Consider the following 21205-nt stretch of genomic DNA (forward strand, 5'->3'; position numbering starts at 1 on the left):
GTTAGGCAACGATTTGTCGTTTCGATTGTGTTGTTGACACATAGGGTGATGTGCTAGTATCCATCGTATTAAGCATTGATCAGTGAGAACTGCAATTTTCCCAGTATTGCAGTGAATGATGCTGATACGAACCGATGCCAAACAATTCGTTCTCAAAACGGCTTTAGCATTGTACAATAACATTTTGATAAATCTTGATCTGTTTTTAGAAATAATGCAAAGAAAATGCATCTTATCGTATTCTCAATCCGTCGTATCGTTTTCAACTTCGTCGCAATCATTTTCCAGATTCGTCTCACAACTTACGGCTCACTGTGATGCATTGAGTGGTTAAAACACAATATATCAACGCTATAATAAAATGTTTCACTAGATTATATAGATCTACGGGCATCTCCCTCCATTCATACAGCATATTGGAATATACCAATTTCTTTTAAAATTAATTGTTCGTCATCAAAATTCAGCCCAAACATGTTCATATGTTTTATTCCTTTTGACCGTACAATTATGGCATTTGCTCACAGTACAGCGAAAACAACACAATCAAAGGAATCGTATTTTTACGTCGAGCGTCGCGCACACATTGATGCGCACAAGCTTTTTTTTTTCTCAGTACGACGGATAGAACTTTGTTTACATACTCAATCATATGCGGCGGTTGAGGAAATTCCGTAAAATTTAATGATTTATTGAAGTTTTACGGCGTGTGATTGGGATGAGATCCTTCAGTGAAGAAGTACGAAGGTTTTCCATAGTGAAAATAAGTGCCCGGCGAAGTAAGTCACCCACGGGGGCAGGAAGAAACTTGTACATTTGGAAAATGAATCTATGTTGCAGGTAAGTTGGAATATCCGCCGTAGTGGAACATTTTTAGTTTGATACGACGAATAGTAGCTCTTACGACGAAGTAGAACGAAACCCTATGGCCCTCTGTTAAAACAAATTTTCAACTTCTATTCTTTTCTCTCGTCGCTCGCTTGCGATTCTATCCATCTTGTCATTTCATTACTTTCGTTACTCCCTTTCACTCTGAGTATAGGTATTAGAGTGGTTCAAAAAATCGTTTTTGCTCCACACCGCTCATTTGATTCTAGATCAAATTCTGAGTGTCCTCTCAAAGTTTGAGCTCATTCGGATGAAAACTGAGACTGCACAAGCCCTTTGAAGTTTATATGGGAATTACTATGGGAAAAGCAAGCAGTTCATTCAATCGGTCATAGTGATTGCCCATGTGCTCTTGGGGATTAGAACTACGTTGATACTGTGAGATACAATAGTCAGCTACAACTTTGCCGAAGACCGTTTTCAAATCGAACGCCTCAGTAATTAGTTATTGATTTATATCCAGTCACAAATTCTTCAGCAGTGCTCATTTAACTTCTGAACGGGCAACATTGCTGCACCTGGCGCGAAAGATAGCACGCACAAATCATGGCTACTATGTTTTACTGCACAAATCCAGTGATGCCCGCAGAACAGCCCAATTGCTATAGCCAAAGTTTTACAACTCACTCAAAAATCAATAACTAATTACTGGGGCGTCCGATTTAAAAACGGTCTTCGGCAATGTTGTAGCTGACTATTGTATCTCACAGTATCAATGTAGTTCTAATCCCCAAGAGCACATGGGCAAACACTATGACCGATTTAATGATCTGCTTGCTTTTCCCATAGTAATTCCCATATAAACTTCAAAGGGCTTGTGCAGTCTCAGTTTTCATCCGAATGAGCTCAAATTTCAGGAGGACACTCAGAATTTGATTTAGGATTGAATGGGCGGTGTGGAGCAAAAACGATTTTTTGAACCACTCTAATAGGTATTGTTATTCACCGAAAAAAGCCAATAAATTTTCATAATAATAAAGTCATGCGGTGATTAAACCTTATAAATGTAGAATATTCAGATTACATATTTCATCGATAAAGGCGATAAAAATAGTTTTGGCCAAACTTCACTTTTTTCCGACCATTGATTCTCTAGTTCAAGGACAGTAAAACTGGTTCAGATAAATTTATTTGCTGTTGTTAAATTTATTCGATTTATCCGAGCTGTTCAGAATTTGAATTAAGGTGTTCGGAACATGAGACAGAATAAACACAGTGTTTGGCATTTGATTAGAAATGTTGTTCCATACTTTTACATGAAAACAATACAAAACAAGTTTAAATAAATATTTTTATCGGCACACAAAACAGCTAACAGTCAAAACTTGCGAGGAAATTTAAAAAAATATCATCTAATTTATGTTCATGAGATGCAACTGAAGTAACTGTTGGGCTTAAGGTGAAACAGTTTTGAATCAACTTATAAGATTGCACTAAAACTTCAAAAGCACAAATCTCACAAAGAAAACATCCAACAACCGTGCACTTTTTATTTTAGCATTGTGCACTAGCAGAAAGCTTAAAATAAGAAGATCAGAAACGTTTGCCAACAATTTCTCCAGTTTTGTGCCTTTGAAATCGTGAGTAGGGGCACAAGTCGGCCATTGTGCCGGCCATCTTTGGATTCTGAGATGTTTCACCTTAAGTGTTCGGAATATGAATCAAAACGGTATTCGAAAAAGAAAAGAATCGAGAAGGAATTTTCCCGACAATATCAATATGTGGGTTTCGTGGCTGTGCGGTTAGTGTTACCAAGCATTTAGATGCATCGAGTCAAGGGGTGTGGGTTCGATTCCCGATTCAGTCCGGAAAACTTTTCGTCAGGAGAGTTTTTCGACTGTACCACTGGGCGTTGCATGCTAGTCCGTTGTCAAATGTGGTGCTTCCTTCAAAGGGCAAACCGTCCACTGGAAGCAATAACGTGTCGGTGTCTTTTTTTCTCCAGGTTTGTTCTCTTGAATATATGAGGTGTGGCTACGATTCATCTTCACCTCAAACAATAAATTTTGAGATTATTACAACAGTTTCAATAGGAGTAAACATAATATCTGCTATAAAAAAATCATAAGAAAAATATTTAGGAGAAATTAGTCGTAATCCGTAGATGGAATCATAAGAGAAATTCCAGGGATGAAATTTCAGATAAAACTCTTTATTAATTCCACAGAAAACTTCTGAGAGTTTCCCGGTTGAATTCTAGAAGGATTTTTTGAAGACAATTTTGCAGTAATTTTTGGTGTTTGGCTACTTTGTTGTGAATTAGGGAAATTATGCTTTTATTCGTTTCGTTTGACCATTGATGCCAGCAATAAAATAAATTGTGGTCCGCTTTCCCGAACACAATGGATAACACCTAACGCTTAACTGAACGACGATAAATTTGAAATATTGTGCTTTATCGGTTCTACTTCAGTTGTATTGTTAGCTACCAAATAGTTTAGCAATCTACGTGAAAAACAGATCTGGAAATTTATGAATGACTTGTTAAACCTTCGATTTTGTTATGTTGCTATTTTCTTTTTAAGTAGTGTTGCCATCTTAAGAATATTTGTGCATTGGTATACTGTACTACATGCAATAACTACTTCAATTTATCCACATATAATATGTTCTTTTTCTGACAATCGAGCAGTGTTGCCATCTAAAGCCAGAATATCATAAATAGTCATTTTAGACAGTCATACCTATTTTGAAAAGCCTTGGAACTCGTAAGCTGGATCTGAAATGCGTTTTTTCTATTATCCTTGTAATGAATAATATTCTAAGATCAATTTTATGTTTACGCTTGGATGAATTATAAACTGAGAGTTACTTTCGCTAATGGCATGTTTTTTTTTCATTAGTGTAGTGCTCGCACTATTACGGGTCAACCACTATAAGGGATGGTACACAAATTATGTCACGCTAAATTCCAACTTTTTTGACAACTTACCCCCCCTCCCCTATGTCAAATTTTCTGTATGAGTCCTCTGAAAATTTTGTAAGGCTTGTCACGCTTGGCTTGACCATCCCTCCCCCTTGGAGGGTGACGTAATTTGTGTATGACCCCTAACAAGTCATTTCCATTTGAATTCCATGCAAATCGTGTGTTATGTTAGGAGCATTAGATGCGAGGCTGAGTTAAAAATTTAGGAAAGCTTTGTTTTTTTTTGGTTTACTTCAAAATTTTCTATATCGATCATTCTAAAATATTTGATTACATCTAACTTGTTGAGCATTGAGAAACCCTGTCCAACCAACCCATCATGTATTCTTAATGACGCCCGGCACTCAATGCAGAACGCACCGCGCTGTTGTAACACTGATAGCATCAACATAAAATTAAGTCGTCCTTTCCCATTCATGATCCGCTGACAGGATTCATTTACAAGGGAACTGTGGGTTGGAAAAAAATGTTTGCCTTGCAAATGGTACCGATACGCAGTGTATACACAGTAATATATACCGTTTTGCGATAGAATCAGTACTTGGGGCACAGTTTACCGTACCGGTGTATCAAACCAATTCACAACCATTAAAATGTCGTTGTACTGCACGGGTATAGCTACTGTTAGCTTTAGTTTTTCTGCGTATCACCATTATAGGTGTGGTTCTTCCCGTCTCGTTTACAAGTGCTGCAAACGACTGATGTTATTTCATGCACTCAACATTTGCTGCATAGGAATAGGCGCATTCGTGGTTAAGCAGAGATGCATTAGTTCACATGTAGCGTGCAGAGGGCTATGATTTGATGTGTTATAAACTTATAACTAAGTAATTAGGGACATGTGCCTGTTGCTTTTGTTCTTTTGCAGTTATGGGTAGGACACACATTACACTTCATCGTTAATAGAGTAATAAGTTCATGGACATTGTTCTATGAATATATGCTATCGTTTGTTACATCATTAAGAGAAAGCCAATCGCTTTGTTCACTAGTTGCTGGTGGTTTGATCTGATATTGTACCAAACATCATGTTTAACTACTTGATGATGATTAACGATGGCATACGAATTGCTTATCGTTAAATCTACATCTCATTCTCATTCCAAATGCGGACGTTCCATACTTCAATCACAGACAAATAGACGTAACATTTATCAAAATCCATCTCCCAGTTTACGCTATCGTCATGACGTCGTAATGAGGTTTCGAACATATCGAATTTGAAAGGATCACTATTGATTGATTGGGCCCAAATTATGCAAGTCAGGGATCGAATACTGAGAAAATTGAGAGAGTCTCTTATTTATCGCTCTCTGTAACAATTATGATTTGCAGCACATCATGAGAGCCTTTTCATCGTATACTGCTAAAGCTCGTAGAGGTTCTATCATGTTAGGCCACAAATGTTGTTAGGTCAAATGCAGTTAGGCCGAAAGGGTCATTGAGCATGAGCATGAGCATATATGACCGTACAATTCGTAGTTGCTACTCCGTGATTGACTAGAGCAATCGAAGTTGCACAGGGAATCAATGAATGGGGCTTGGGATTAGCTAACCATTCTTCAATGTGCACAAATCGAGAGCTCAAATTTTAAAAGTCAATAACGGCGCCGGCCACGTCCTTACGGTCATCGGGGAAGGGAAGGAATGTTAGCTAGATAACCGTTGTTACTAGAGACCGAAGAATCTTCTGCATCTCCACAGTTGTCATGGAAAGGATATTGGGTTAGTGGGATAAGGTAAAGATCTGGGAGTCACCAGCGATTGGTGATGCGATCCATGATACATTCACGCCTAACCCGTTTAACGCCACTATTTATTCATGCCGCGCGAGCGACGCGCAACACGATTGATCCTGCTCACATCACCCGCCCCCGCAGGAGCAAGCAACGCGAGCAAAGGATCAAACACTACCGACCCTATCCGCGAATCACGCCACTATTTATTCATGCCGCGCGAGCGACGCGCAACACGATTGATCCTGCTCACATCACTCGCCCCCGCAGGAGCAAGCGACGCGAGCAAAGGATCAAACACTACTGACCCTATCCGCGAATCACGCCACTATTTATTCATGCCGCGCGAGCGACGCGCAACACGATTGATCCTGCTCACATCACCCGCCCCCGCAGGAGCAAGCGACGCGAGCAAAGGATCAAACACTACTGACCCTATCCGCGAATCACGCCACTATTTATTCATGCCGCGCGAGCGACGCGCAACACGATTGATCCTGCTCACATCACCCGCCCCCGCCGGAGCAAGCGACGCGAGCAAAGGATCAAACACTACTGACCCTATCCGCGAATCACGCCACTATTTATTCATGCCGCGCGAGCGACGCGCAACACGATTGATCCTGCTCACATCACCCGACCCCGCAGGAGCAAGCGACGCGAGCAAAGGATCAAACACTACTCTGCAGTTAGGCCGAAAGGGTCATTAGGCCGAAAATGGCCGATAGTTCTAATGAATCGTAAAGTCGAATGGGTTACTAACAAAGGTTGGTCAGGATAATTTGCATTACCTAGAATGAATTTTTAGGTCGAATGGATTGTTGGTTGCTATATCAGGATTACTTAGAACTTAGAACTAAGTTAGAAGTTAGCAATATTTTTTTACAATTATATTCTTAACATTACCTCTTGAACAGCCAAGCTAGCGAAGATGACTATCTTTATAACCACAATGACATGCATCAATCCCTGATACAAGAAAAATGCAACAAACTGCAGCCTGCTGAAGCGTGAGTCGGTATGGTCATCGGTGAATATCGTCTCCAAAATGTAGTACCAGTCGAAAACGCTAATCAGGAACGAAATTGCTACTATCGTCAGCATTTGCACTTTGAAATAGTCCTCAACACAATCACAGGCGTCACAAATTTCACTTTGAATACTGGCCACCCGATTTATCACATTTGGCATCTGACGGTTTGTTTTAACCGAAAAGACTGACGAGACTCCGAATGGGTTTTGAATTTTGACTTGCTCATTCACATGCTGATTGGTAAACTGGAGCAACACCTTGTCCACTGTTTTATTTCGCATCAAACATAACACCTTGTTCAACTGTTGGAATCGGCATCTGCTTTGATTAAGTAAGGAAACGAAGAGTACAGTGATCATAGAGATCATCATAAATGGCAGCATAAAAGACATCCATGCTGTGATACTGAATGGAAATCCGGAAATCAGCACAATTGACATGGTTGTAGCGAAGTACGAAAACAGGACGATTAATTGGAACAGCACGACCATGTAATTACGGAACAAAGTTTTCTTATAGCTTATCTCGACTCCGATTTCGGCAAGATGTTCGTCTGTTCTGGCCAATGAGTGAAATGCCGCAATAAGTTTATGGCGCTGGGCAATGCTGTACAAGAAGGTCATTACAAGTGCCCCGATACCGGTTGCTGTCTGCAAAAAATCACCGAAGTTGCTTATGTTAGAATCAAAGAAGTATCCTGTAACACTTTCATGTTCGACAATCGTCACAATGTAGCACAAGACGAAAATCATGGTTTGAACGAAGGAATTTACATATCCAAATGGCGTGCACTGTAGGCGGCTATTTACAATTGTAAAAGGAGTCATGCCGCCAAGACAAGTATAAAGTATAATTGGTCGTTGAGCCTCGAAGAAATTAGAGGGATTGATGAACTTTCGGAACCAGCCAGTGAATGCCATTGTGAGAGCGAAGGACACTGTTCACCTGTAGTTTGTCACAGATTGACTGACTCTTCAAAGGTCGCGTTGCTTTTGCTTGATACAAAATATCCTATTGAATAAGGGACATAATGTGGAAATAATGATCATTGGAATGTAAATATCAATAGCACTGAATTGCTTTGTCATTATTGATAGATGTGGACTGTTTCGACTGAGTATAAATAAAATTAGACACCGAACACCTCATTCAGCATCATAGTTATAGGGAAAAGTATTCAATATCGGCAGAGTTTGAGTGTCCAGTGGGAGCCCAGATAGCCGTAGCGGTAAACGCGTAGCTATTCAGCAGGACCAAGCTGAGGGTCGTGGGTTCGAATCCCACTGGTCGAGGAAAGAAGGAGTTGGAAATTTTCTCGACTCCCAGGGCATAGAGTATCTTCGTACCTGCCATACGATATACACATGCAAAAATGGTCAGTTGGCAAAGTAAGCTCTCAGTTAATAACCGTGGAAGTGCTCATAAGAACACTAACCTGAGAAGCAGGCTCTGTCCCAGTTGGGACGTAACGCCAGAAAGAAGAAGAAGAAGAAGAGTTTGAGTGTGAGTTTGCCACACTGACCACAGTTACACTTAATTTTATCTAGCATATTTCTGCTAGACAACATTAAGTGTAACTGTGGTCATTGTGGCAAACTCACACTCAAACCTCAATCAGTAAGTTCTCCCTCGACTTCCGTGATAAACCGGCTAATGGCCGAAAATCTTGTTAATGAAGAAAAAAATCTCCCTCGAGAGCAAACTCATTGGAGATCTACCTCTCAAATCACGCGTTTGAGTTTTTTCATAAAAAATCATTCAATCATATTCAAGCCGTTCAAAATGATTCAATCATAAAAAATGCCTGCAACTTGTGAAAACTTACTTTTTTCATAATATCAGATTTGTTGAATTTTGGCTAGTGAAACAAAGAATCATTGCTTTGTGCGAGAAAACTGTAATAAACCCATGCGCAAACAAGTGAGCATTTTTCGCTGAATTGCTCAAGTGGTGTATATCATGCACAGACATCATCCTTGGCTTCATAGTTTTTTATTCTCTCCGTCCACTTTACGGTATTTCTTCCGGGAGGGGCCAATTCATATAGCACTTAACACATGTAGCAAAAGTAGCCTAGTCAAACTGCTTCTCCTAGCCGACTTAAAATCAATGTTACAAGGGACCAGTCTCGGCAGGCCTAATCTTTGGTCGGCGAGCAAAAGGCGCTGCAATTCTAGTTTGCTGGCAATTATACCAGAGCTGTTAGACATCAGCCTTAAAAGCGCCGCTAAAGCCGTAGATGCCATTTTACAGGTATATTCAACGTGGGCAGCGAAGCTGAGCTTGTCGACCTTTATCCCAAGATTCCTAAGGAATCGCTTGGACTCTATTGTGCAATCACCTACCGAGATAAGCGCTCATTGCGCGTACTTGTGGTTTTTGACCACCACTACCTCAGTCTTGTGACGGGCCAGTTTTCTAGACTACATCCATTCTTCAACTATGGAGATAGAGTGCACTGTTGTCAACTCAACTTCCTCCATGGACCACTAGGGTAATGTTGTCGGTGAAGCCAACAATTTTAACACCCGTCGAAAGGGGCAGCCTCTGTACGTCATCGTACATCGCACTCCATAACATCGGGCCAGGATTGAACCTTGAGGTACTCCCTCGATAATTCTAACGCTTTTCTGTCCCTCCTCTGTGTCAAATAGTAAAACCCTGCCATCAAAATAGCTTTCTAAAAGCTTACACAACTGCTCCGGTACCTTGAGGCGGTAGAGCGCGTGGGCTTGCGCTTTTGAATTCATTCTTCACATCCAGATTGACAACAACGCAGTAAAGGATGCCGCTCCTTTTATGTTCGATTGTCACCTCAGCTGTCTGAACAACCGACTGGATAGCCTCCAGTCCTGAATCGAAACTGGTTGTTGGATAGGCCGTCCTGTTGAGAATCAACCAACAACTTGCCCGCCGTATCTAGTAGACAGATAGGTCTATGCGACAACGGGTCACCTGGTGGTTTCCCCGGCTTTGGTAGCAGCATCAATTTCTGTGGCTTTCGTACATCCGGGAAGATTCCTTGATCTATGCAGCGTGGCGTCGTGGTTCTGAACATGTCGTGATCCGCATTCACTGCCACTTTTAAGGCAACATTCGGGATACCATCGGGTCCCGGTGAATTGTTAGACGCGATGGATTTCATGACTTCTGTCAGCTCTTCACTCGTCACCCTCACCACTTCTTCTCCTTCATCTGCCGCAGACGGCGCTGGGGGCCATGGGCTTGTGGGTGCTGTGGCAAGAATACATCGATTATCGATCGCAGCAGCTCGGAGAGAAGAGAAGTATCTTGGCGAGCCATGGCACCATGGTCTTAGCCATTACCAGTCTGTAGGCGTCTCCCTACGAACTCGAATTGGCACTCTGGCATAGACTATTAAAGTATGCCACTTTTCGACTCTTGATTTTCTATTTGAAAGCTAACTTTCCCTCTCTGAAAGCTGTACCACGAATCGTGTGGTCCACGATCTTCTCTTTGTGCTTCTTTGCGTACATCGTCTAGCCTGAAGGCAGATCGCTCGAAGATTTGCAATTGATTCGCACCACCAGTACACCAGTGGCCTGGCCTTTCTGGGAGGGGCTTTTTGTCGGCATGGAAGCATCACATGCTTGTGACATCACAGCAACTAGCTCTTCACCGTTTAGGTCCAGAGTGTTCATAAGATGAGGTTAGGACTACAGAACGTTACATTGATAATCGCATGCATTAAAGCAATCAATTATCACTACTGGTCGATTAGCTAAATCGGCTACCATCCTGTAGAATACGTGGTAAAATTCCTCAATCGACTACCTTGGGGCGCGTAAAAGCTACAACAGAATATACCGTTAATTTTTGCAATCGCCATACTGTCATTTAAGATAGGGACTACTTCTTGGACTGGGTATAGTCCTATCATTTCTATAGCTGCTATCTATTGATACCTTTCCGCCACCCAGTTCCCGTTATTGGCTGGTATGCGGTATGGGTCCGATAGTAACACCACGGCGATCTTTGTTTCCGAGACTATCTAACAAAGCAGCTGCTGGGCTGTATCGCTGTAGTTCAAATTCAACTATGTTACTTCAAGGCCCAAACGCAATGATAGCGGAACGGCAACGGAAAGCGGAACCGATTCGCCAGTATGAACTGTAACATGCTTGTCGGTTCAGTGTTAGTTCTCTTTGATTCGTTGACAGCTCAGTCGAGATGGTGTGATTCTTGCAGGCGAACCGGTTCCGCATTCCGTTGCCGTTCCGCTATCATTGCGTTTGGGCCTTCTGCTTTGATATTCCGCTCGTGCCAGGACGTTTGGTTCCACCCGTTAAGTGTCTGTTGTCTACTCTGTCAATACATATTAGGCACATTGCGATTAGCTGATAAATTGCCCTATGGCCTTCGGTGCAGCATTTTCTGCACAGCTTACTTCTGTCGAGACCATTGCATTTCCACGGCTTATGGCCTTTCTCGAAGCACACTCTGACCAGCCTACCTTAAGGTAAAGATGAATCGAAGCCAAAGTTCAAATTTTCAAGAGCACGGATCTAGAGAACCAAACATCCGTTTAAGGTGAAGATGAACCGAAGCCAAAGTTCAAATTTTCAAGAGCACGGATCAGGAGAACCAAACATCCGTTTGAGCTGAAAACTTAATCGATTGGTCACTAGCTGGTGGTGACCAATCGATTAAGTTTTCAGCTCGAACGGATGTTTGGTTCTCCTGATCCGTGCTCTTGAAAATTTGAACTTTGGCTTCGATTCATATTCACCTTAAGCTGAAAACTTAATCGATTGGTCACTAGCTGGTGGTGACCAATCGATTAGGTTTTCAGCTCAAACGGGTGTTTAGTTCTCCAGATCCGTGCTCTTGAAAATTTGAACTTTGGCTTCGATACATCTTCACCTTAAGTATGTAGAAGTTCGTCACTTAGTTGGCCTATGCCACCAGCAGTGTGATCGCCGCCGCCGGGGTGCTCTGCGGGCCCTTTCTAAGGCGAACAGTCTTACTGGCAACGTCGATGACACACTATACTTTTTTTGCTAGTTGCTTACAGGCTGAATCCTTTTGCTTGTAATCTTTCTTTAAGACCAGGATCATTTCACCGAGTGTTTCGGAAAAGCCCAAGCAAACGCGTTCGTTTTTTTCTCGCGTCGCGGTTTTTTTTATTCCGTTTGCGCGCAAATTGCTGGGCAGTGCTTCGGAGAAGCCCAAACAAAATGTTATTTTTTTTTTTCTTTTTGTGGCATCGGTGTGCGCAATTTGCAGTGCGGTGGGGTAGCGCGTTGTCCTTAGATTATGTTCCTGTGCAATCAAGGTCAATCGTGACCGGTTCACGTTGTACGAGTGCGAAAGGCTGTTCGAGTTCGGTCGGGGTTGGATTGCCAACTGGTGAACTCGTTTCATGCTTATGATTAAACATTTATATTGAGGTAATGTTACCTTTTTGTATTTTTCAAACAAACTATGGATGGTTCGTCACTACAAGTGTCGGAACAAACCCTTATTCTGTTTTAAATAATGGTAATATAGATACACCTTTCTTTTTCATTACTGAGTAACGTTTTCTTAAAGATGTCATAATCGGTTTGTTTTATAAAATATGCATGACTATTTCACTAATTTACATCGAACTGCATTAAATTAAGAAGATTGGATAGTGTTTTATTTTTTGTCAAATCTTTATCATTATCGTTCTTGTAATTTTCAAACAAACTTTGCATGGTTCGTTATTTGAGGTGTCGGCACAAACCCTTTTTTTTATTAAATATAATTTTATCACAAATAGCTCTGTTTTATCGTCATGACTAAAATAGAACTTTGATTTTTTGTCATTTTGAAAATATCTTTACACCGCGAGACAAAATGCAAAAATAGTCTTAAGTATAAGTCGTATCTTTTCCCCTTATCCATGGATCGCATCACCGACCAAAGGTGACTCCCAGATCAGTTTCCTTCCCACTAATAAACACACTTCCAGTCTTTATTCTCGGTCTTTGGAAGCAACAACCATTACACCCTAACATTCCTTCCCCATCTCAACTGACTGTAAGGTCTTGGCCGGCGCCGTTATTGATCAATAATATGAGATCTGCTAAGGACTGTTCATTTTATAAAGTGGACACTTTGTTTATGCTATATCTTCTTTATTTATTGATAAAATCGAAATCGGTTTTCTGTGCATCGTTCAACTATTATTCTACAATGCTATGAAAATATAAGATCTTAGAAAATTCTTTTGGTTGAAAAGCTAAATAGTGTTTTCAAAAACTCCTAAGAAAAGCTGTTTGTCGAAGTTCAACATTATTTTTCGCAAAACAAAAACCCTAATTTTTAGGAACAAATTGTATGTTTGTATTCTTTACTATTCTACTGAAGGTATAGCTTTGAAAAAATCTATTATATTCCACCATTCTCTGACATGAGGTAACATTAGTGATTTACCCATTTATGGCCAAATTTGCTGATACACCATTTTTTCACTCCCAGCAAAAGAAAAAAGTAAAAAGCGTGTTCAAAACTGGTCTGGTTTACTAAATAAACTATATTTGTGCAAACGAGAGCCAAATCGTGCGTTTAAACCACAGTCCTAAGCACAAGTTTTACTGTTTATGGTAGTTTTACTAAAAAGTCTCATACTTTTAAAATCGTGTACGCATATTTATCGATCTGCAGCAAATTGTAAATGGTTTCCTCCGAATATTTCAATTGGTAATCTCAAAATAGCATATTATGAAACTAATATGTGAAAAATTAAATCCATTTTATTATAGCAGTGTTGCCAATTTTGATGATTGTCAATGTACTTTGAAAGGTCTTCTAAGAATAAAGCAGTTGTGTTTCTATTATGCTTTAAATGTGACTTAGGGACTTAATAAGTAACTCTAAGGCGTAAGTTATTTTTCAATTATAATACTATATTACGACTTCCGTCAGGACATACTTTTAACCAAAAAAGTCTACTCATATCAGTTCAAATTTAAAATAGTTTTGTCTAAAAAATATAGGGGAAAAATGATTTTATTATATCTGTAAAATTTTTGTTACAAAAATAACTTGATTTTTTCCATCAGGCTTCTGATTGATGATGCTTTCGAAGAACAAGCATTTTTTGAAAATAAAAATATAAATTGTCGAATTTTCCAGCCAATTTCTAACAATCATTGATTTTGATAACCTCCAAAAATCGACCGTTCTAATCGTTGTTCCATATTCGTGTGAAATTTAATTATTTTGGAGATTTTTTATTTTCACAACAATGTACAATACTAGTCAAACGATGTGCAGAAAACAGATTGAAATTTCATTGATGAATAAAAAAGATACAGCATGCACAAGGTGTCCACTTTATAAAATGAACAGTCCTTAGAATTGCACTTCAAGAGTATGCGGAAACTTCCATCCCATATTCAATAGGGCGATATTCAAAACTGAAAAGGCAATAGATGTCTCTTTTTCAGTGGTAGTAAAAACGAAATCCTGAAGCAAAGAAAGCACCATGGAAGATGAACTAAACACAAAAAAGTTATGTGTTCACTTTACACTTGATTTGTAATCACTACTTTTTGATCCAGTTTCCTAATTGCAAGTAATTTACGTTTTTCATTATTTTCCATACGTTTTGGCAGTTCTCCGACTACCATTCTTCCATGCGCTTGTGTTGAAAGTTTGAGAAATTTGAGAATCCAGCGTAGCGCGATCAGTGGGTGGAATACAAACAACAGTGTCGTCGCTCGGCGGCCGGTGAAAGAAACTGAATGTTCGAAAGGTTGTTGCCTGTACTTTTTGGCGCTGACGCCAACTGTTAGCGATCAAGAATGAAATAAACAGTCGTTACCCTATTGGATCGAAGAGCAATTCGTACCAGTTCCGATCAATCACGGAGTAGCAACCATTGACGTGTACCGCGTAGGATCGAAATCCGTACACCTAAGCAATAAGCCAAATAAAACCCTTTGTTAAAATATTTAGATTTGTAAAAGCAATTGATCACACTTTTTTTATGACTTTCACATCTTTTAAGACATAATTAATTCCAACATGAGCCTTGTCTTGGATCGAAATCCGTACACTCTAATAAGGTTGAATCAAAATCCGTACACCCGTGATTCGAAATCCGTACATCTGCTCAAAACTCAAAACTTCAATGCTAAAGACGTCAAGTTCAACTTAGTCTTTTTATTCCAAGTGAGCATCAAACTTCAAAATGATGCTTCCAGCAGCATATTCTGAAGTGGCCAATTAAGAACATATTTGAAAGCATATAAATATGGGCATCAAACTACATGATTTTTTAAAGTGATATTTCCGGAAGTATTTCCAGAACCACCGATTGCCATGACCAATCTATAGTAGGTTCCAGGTGCCAGCTGGAACCTACTATATAGTGGACCGTGCATCTTATGTTGCTGCCGAAAGCATAGTTTTGAAGTTTGATGCCCACTTGGATCCGGATAATATTTCCATGATTGGAAATACAAACATGACTGATCATATTTTCCGGAACCAGTTTTACGGAAATGGTCATACATCTGAAGATTCCTAACTTATCTTAATGCGTTCACCGGCATTCAACTTCCAATTAGTTCGAGTTTAAAAAAAAAATTGTTGACATCTATCCAATCGGTATTGCAACCAAAAAAATAATACGAAAAAAAAAAACATGAGCGCGCATCCAGAGTTGAACAAAAAACCTTTAGACTATCGTTAGCATGCGCCTGCCAACTGGGCTAACATCACTTCTTGCCTGCCTAATAGGGTAATGACTGTTTATTTCGTTCATAACCGCTAACAGTTGGCGCCAGCGGCAAAAAGTACAGGCAACAACCTTTCGAACTTTCAGTTTCTTTCACTGGCCGCCGAGCGACGGCACTGTTGTTTGTATGCCACCCACTGATCGCGCTACGCTGGATTCTCAAATTTTTCAAACTTTCAACACAAGCGCATGGAAGAATGGTAGTCGGAGAGCTGTCAAAACGTATGGAAAATAATGAAAAACGTAAATTACTTGCAATTAGGAACCTGGATCAAAAAAGTAGTGATAAGAAATCAAGTGTAAAGTGAATACATAACTTTTTGTGTTTAGTTCATCTTCCGTGATGCTTTCTTTGCTTCAGGATTTCGTTTTTACTACCACTGAAAAAGAGCCATCTATTGGCTTTTCAGTTTTAAATATCGCCCTATTGCCAGTACAAGACTCTTTGTTGGCTAGTAGTTCGTAGCTCAGACTCTCTTTGTTTGCAATTGAGCGCTCGGTGACGATTAGAAGCTTATTTTGGTTCTGTGTTAAGGGGTGACGCGAAGAGTGACGAAAAATATTACTGGTTGGTTGATTTTTTACGGCTTTTTTTCGTAGTGGTGTCCTTGTCAGTCATTGAAGACAAAGAAAATGACTATCTTTTACGCACTGATTATATTTTTTAATTTTTCGTCATCGACGAAATCGATGATTACCAACCCTGAAGGTCTGAACTACATCTCGTTAAAAATTGTTATAAAAATGGATATAAAATATGATATAAATTTTTAGTCGGTAACACAAAAACCATCTAGTTTTAACGGAACGTATTACTTGATCTTGGCTATTCATCGATCGGTTAGACTTTCAAAAACATGTTTCTTACTAATGTACGGTTAGAAACTTTATACCGTAAAATGGGGTGTTAAGGAATGAAAGATAAATTCGACTCGAATTTCAAGCAACTTCCAGTATGTCAATAATTGAACAAAAGACAGTCCTACCATTCTCTCGTCGTATATATTAAAATCCTACTACAATTATGTGGATCCTATGACACATTTCTAAGATAATCATGAAAATGTTTGATTTTTGACGGAAATGCAAAATGGGGTGTTAAGGAATTTGAGTTTCGTAAATAAAACCATATTTTGCTAACTACAAAACATAACATTTTAGGTCAACAACTTTGATGCATTCATTCAATTTCATAAGTTATGTTCAACCTTAATCTGATAATGCATCAATATTATTGAACTTGAAACTCCTGCAAACGCAAACCGTTTTATTTTAACTGCTAAATCTTTCATAGTTATTTATCATATTTGGAAACTATCAATACATCGTAAAATTGTCTTGAAATGATTTTTATACTTGAATGCAACATAACCTTTATGTTTGCAGTTTACGAGTCCTATAAGCTCTGCAAATGTATACATAATCTATTATATAAAGGTAATTTCAACAAGTTTTTAGTTTTAATAGGGGAAATGGCCAGTATTTGCATGCAACACCCACTGGCATGGTCGAAAAGAGTAGTGTTTGACCCTTCGACCTTGACGCTTGCTCCAGCGGGGGTGGCTGATGAGGGCAGGATCAAACATGTCGCGCGTCGGTAGTTAGACGTGAAAAAGTGTGCGGTCCGTTAGTAGTGTTTGATCTTTTGATCTTGACGCTTGCTCCTGTGGGGGCAGGCGATGAACATGTCGCGCGTCGGACGAGTAAGGTGTCGGCCAGGGTAGACGCGTCACGCGAAGCGACGCGAAAATCCTTTGGAGTTTGACATTTCATTATTAATAATTGTTATTCCTTCCCGTGCAAATTTCGCATCGCTTCGCGTGACGCGTCTACCCTGGCCGACACCTAAAGTGAGAAAGTGCCGCGCTCGATTAGTTCTTTTTGATCCTTCGACCTTGACGCTTGCTACTGGGCAGTGCGTCAAGAAAGCCCGAGAAGTCGTCAGTTGTTTTCCCTCTTGGGTCGCGCGCCTATTTGTGAGTGAAGCTGAAAGTGAATTGTTGTTGTTCAATCAAGGATGACGGTTCAATTGGTGAGCTCGTTTCATGCTACTATTTCTAATCTACAAAATATGTATGACTGCACATTTAATCGTTACAACGGTGGGACGTAAATATGATTTTTCAACAAACTATGAATGGTTCGTCACTGTGAGTTACTCTGACCCATAAATTATTTATGTTTAACATTTTTTTCAAACACCCCACTGTCTTTTACCTGTATTTTTGTAATTAAAAAAAACTTTGAATGGTTCGACACTACAAGTGTAGACTTGCGAAAGGTTCACTTTATACAACAAAATTTGAATGGTTCGCCACTGTAAGTGTCGGCATAAGAATAAGAGTGGTAGGAATGTTACATTTAGGTATTTGTTCAACAAACTTTGAATGGTTCGTCACCTCAAGTGTCGGCATAATTTTCCTCTACATAGAAATTGTTCATATCATTTTAAAATATTATACTTGGGGCCCAGATAGCCGTAGCGGTAAACGCGCAGCTATTCAGTATGACCATGCTGAGGGTCGTGGGTTCGAATCCCGCTGGTCGAGGATCTTTTCGTAAAGGAAATTTTCTCGATTCCCAGGGCATAGAGTATCTTCGTACCTTCCACACGATATACATATGCAAAAATGGTCAATCGACAAAGGGAGCTCTCAGTTAATAACTGTGGAAGTGCTCATAAGAACACCAATCTGAGAAGCAGGCTTTGTCCCAGTTGGGACGTAACGACAGTTATTAACTGAGAGCTTACTATGCCAATGACCATTTTTGCATGCGTATATCGTGCGGCAGGTACGAAGATACTCTATGCCCTGGGATGTCGAGAAAATTTCCAACCCGAAAAGATCCTCGACCTGTGGGATTCGAACCCACGACCCTCAGCTTGGTCTTGTTGAATAGCTGCGCGTTTACCGCTACGGCTATCTGGGCTGCATGTCTAGACTCCCAGACAACCAAAATGTACGTATAACGAAATCACCTGGAGGCTTTATATGTGCAAAATTTCACTCATAAGATGTCGCGAAAAGGCCTTCTACGTACAAAAGTGGTGGCGATATGCGTGCATATATTATGTGACGAATAATAACATACAATGCGAGTGTATAAATATTCTACCGAACTAACCTGTGATCTTATGCGACTTAACTTATGATAACAAATGTTGATTTGACAGCTGCTACGGAGCGATCCGACTTACTTTGTGCGAGTGTACGAGACGAAACAATATGTACAAATGAACTTAGAAAAGAAGGGTTTTATGCGAGGAAACTCATCAATCTGACGAGTTTATCCACGGTGTTTTGCGGGTTTGATGTAATTAGTATGAATAAACGAGTTGTAACGTGAACTTTCATGCGATTTCTGGTTGTCTGGGCTCCACAATACTTTATTTTAGTAGACATCCCCTATCACACAATGCAGCTCACAATCCTCCGAACAAATCAAGCAATTCAGATGAATGATATATCGACTTTCGACGTTTTTGTGATTTGTCAAACTTGATGGAAAAGTTCAATGCCTTAAAACCCCACGAGTCCTTAACACCCCAATTTACGGTAAACTTTATAAACTGGTAAAGTTTTGTGTAAAGATTCTAAGCGTGCATTTTGAAAATGATTCCTCTAGGACAGGCAAACAAACAACGGTTAGCACTCGAGGAAAAAATTGTGTTCAAATTGAACGACCAAAATGTTTGAGCCCACACCCCCAGGTATCTCACGTATTTTATTCGTTCCTATAAATCGAAGGCTATTCAACAGGTATGAATATAAGCAAAAAAAAGTGACATGAAAGATCTACCGGGTATTCCGGTTGACCACTTTTTATCTGAACACTTTTGAATTTGTACATCGTTCAGATTAAAAACGTCGTTTCCTTAATAATATTGGTAGCTGAATAACAGCTAGTTCTGCTAAAATGCTTTTTATACAGCTTCTTTTCAGCTTAATAAGCTGTTATTAAGCTACCAATGTTACCTCATGGAACGGAGTAAAGCGAAAAGATTCACCGAGTGACTAAACGCAGAATCAAAACAAAACAGCCAAAGAGGTGACCAAAAACACGGACGTAGGGTGACTAAAAGTTTAAAACTGAACCCCGATATCGTTCAAATTAGCGGGGGTGCACGGAATTGTAAATGTAAAACATCCGGAAATTCTAAACACACTTAAATTATTTTACGGAGTCCTGTAAAACCTCAACAGCTGAGCAGTTAGGTGAGGAGTCGTCCATAAACCACGTGGACATTTATGGGGGAAGGGGGGTCCTGGCCATTGACTATGTTCCATATATTTTTTTTTGTATGGACTAATGACCACAAGGGGGAGAGGAGGGGTCTGAAAATTGAAAAAAAAAATGATCACGTGGTTAATGAACAGCCTTTGAAATAAATCAACGGAGTACGGTAAATTTTTACAGTATTTGGAAAAAAATCACCAAAATCTGTAGAATTTCAACGGAATTACGGTGTTTTATTCTACCGAACTGTTGAGCTGTTGAGATCTCGGTGAAATTCACTGAATTCCTGTAAAATGAGCTTAGTGTGAATATTTGCTGCTATCATCAATCATCTTGTTCAAAATACATAAAAAGTAGACAAAACTTGACAACATACCTCTCGAATTGCCATACTAGCAATGTAAACTATCTTCATAACTGCAATCACGTGCACCAGTCCTTGATAGAAGAAAAACGCCACAAACTGGAACTTGTTGACATGTGTACTGGTAGCGCCATCTGTGAAAATCTTCTCCGAAATATAGTACAAATCAAAGACACTTATAAGAAACGAAATGGCCACCACTGTCAACATTTGTAGCGTAAAGTGATCCTCTATTGATTCACAAGCATCACACAGATCACTTTGTATACTAGCCAAATGATTGACGATCTCTGTAACGCTGACGGGAAACACCATCGTAACTGCGAAAGGTTTTTGAAACATTGGTACTTCAGCTATATGTTTGTCACTGTACCGGAGGAGTTGTTTCTGTACTGTTTTGATTCGCAGTTGTTCCAACATTTTGTTCAACAAATTAAACCGATGTTTGCATTGATCCACTAGTGAAAAATATAGTATAATTATCATTGACATCATGACGAAGGGCAGAAGAAAGGTTATCCACGCTGCGAGGCACAATGAATATCCTGAGCTGAGAACAATTGTTGACGATGTGGCAGTATACGTTGCCAGGACCAAAAGTTGTAGAAGTACAATCGTGTAGTTACGAACTAAGCTTTTTTGATAGTCGATTTCGATGCCAATTTCGTTGAAGTGTTGGTCTGTTAGGGCTAACGAATAGAACGCCTCGATGAGTCTATGTCGTTGGAAAATGCTGTAGAAAAAGGTCATGACGAGGGCTCCAATTCCGGTGGCCGCCTGCAATATGTCACCAAGGTTGCTAATGTCGGATCGGATGAAGTATCCTGTCACGCTTTCACTCTTGTATATTGCAATCCCGTAGCACAGAATGAAGATCGTGGTGTGGATAAACGAATTTGCGTATCCAAAAGTACTGCACTGCAAAATCGTTTGATTATTTTGTTTCACTAATCTGAACGGAGTCATTCCACCGATAAAGGTAAGAGCGAGAACCGGACGCTGTGCTTCAATGAAATTTTTGGGTTTGATTAGATTCCGAAACCATGTAGAGACTGCCATTTTGGACGAGTAAAATCCGACTGATTCAGATGGCTGCTTCGAAGAGTTTGACACTCTATATAGAAGGAATATTATTTAAATATGTAAGCAATGAATGATCTGACCTTGACATTGGAGATTATTATAGTAATTTTGTAGGTAGTTAGAAAGTGATAAGAATCTTCAGCTGCATATAACTAAGCAAACAAGCGTCATCACATGAAGTGAAAAAAAAATCACGCAATCA

General features: G+C 39.8%; 1 protein-coding gene across 1 annotated transcript in view; it reads right to left on the reverse strand.

Annotated features, from left to right (window-relative positions):
• Positions 1-21002, reverse strand: part of LOC5574306 (putative gustatory receptor 28a) — a 41397-nt gene extending 20395 nt beyond the window's left edge. The window contains exon 1 of the mRNA XM_011495278.2: positions 19933-21002. Coding sequence (XP_011493580.2) covers positions 19933-20979 — 1047 coding nt within the window. The 5' untranslated portion in view covers positions 20980-21002. The remainder of the gene's footprint in view (positions 1-19932) is intronic.
• Between the last annotated feature and the right edge of the window lie 203 nt (positions 21003-21205).

This window comes from Aedes aegypti, chromosome 2 (assembly GCF_002204515.2).
Source record: "Aedes aegypti strain LVP_AGWG chromosome 2, AaegL5.0 Primary Assembly, whole genome shotgun sequence".
Taxonomy (NCBI): Eukaryota; Metazoa; Arthropoda; class Insecta; order Diptera; family Culicidae; genus Aedes; species Aedes aegypti.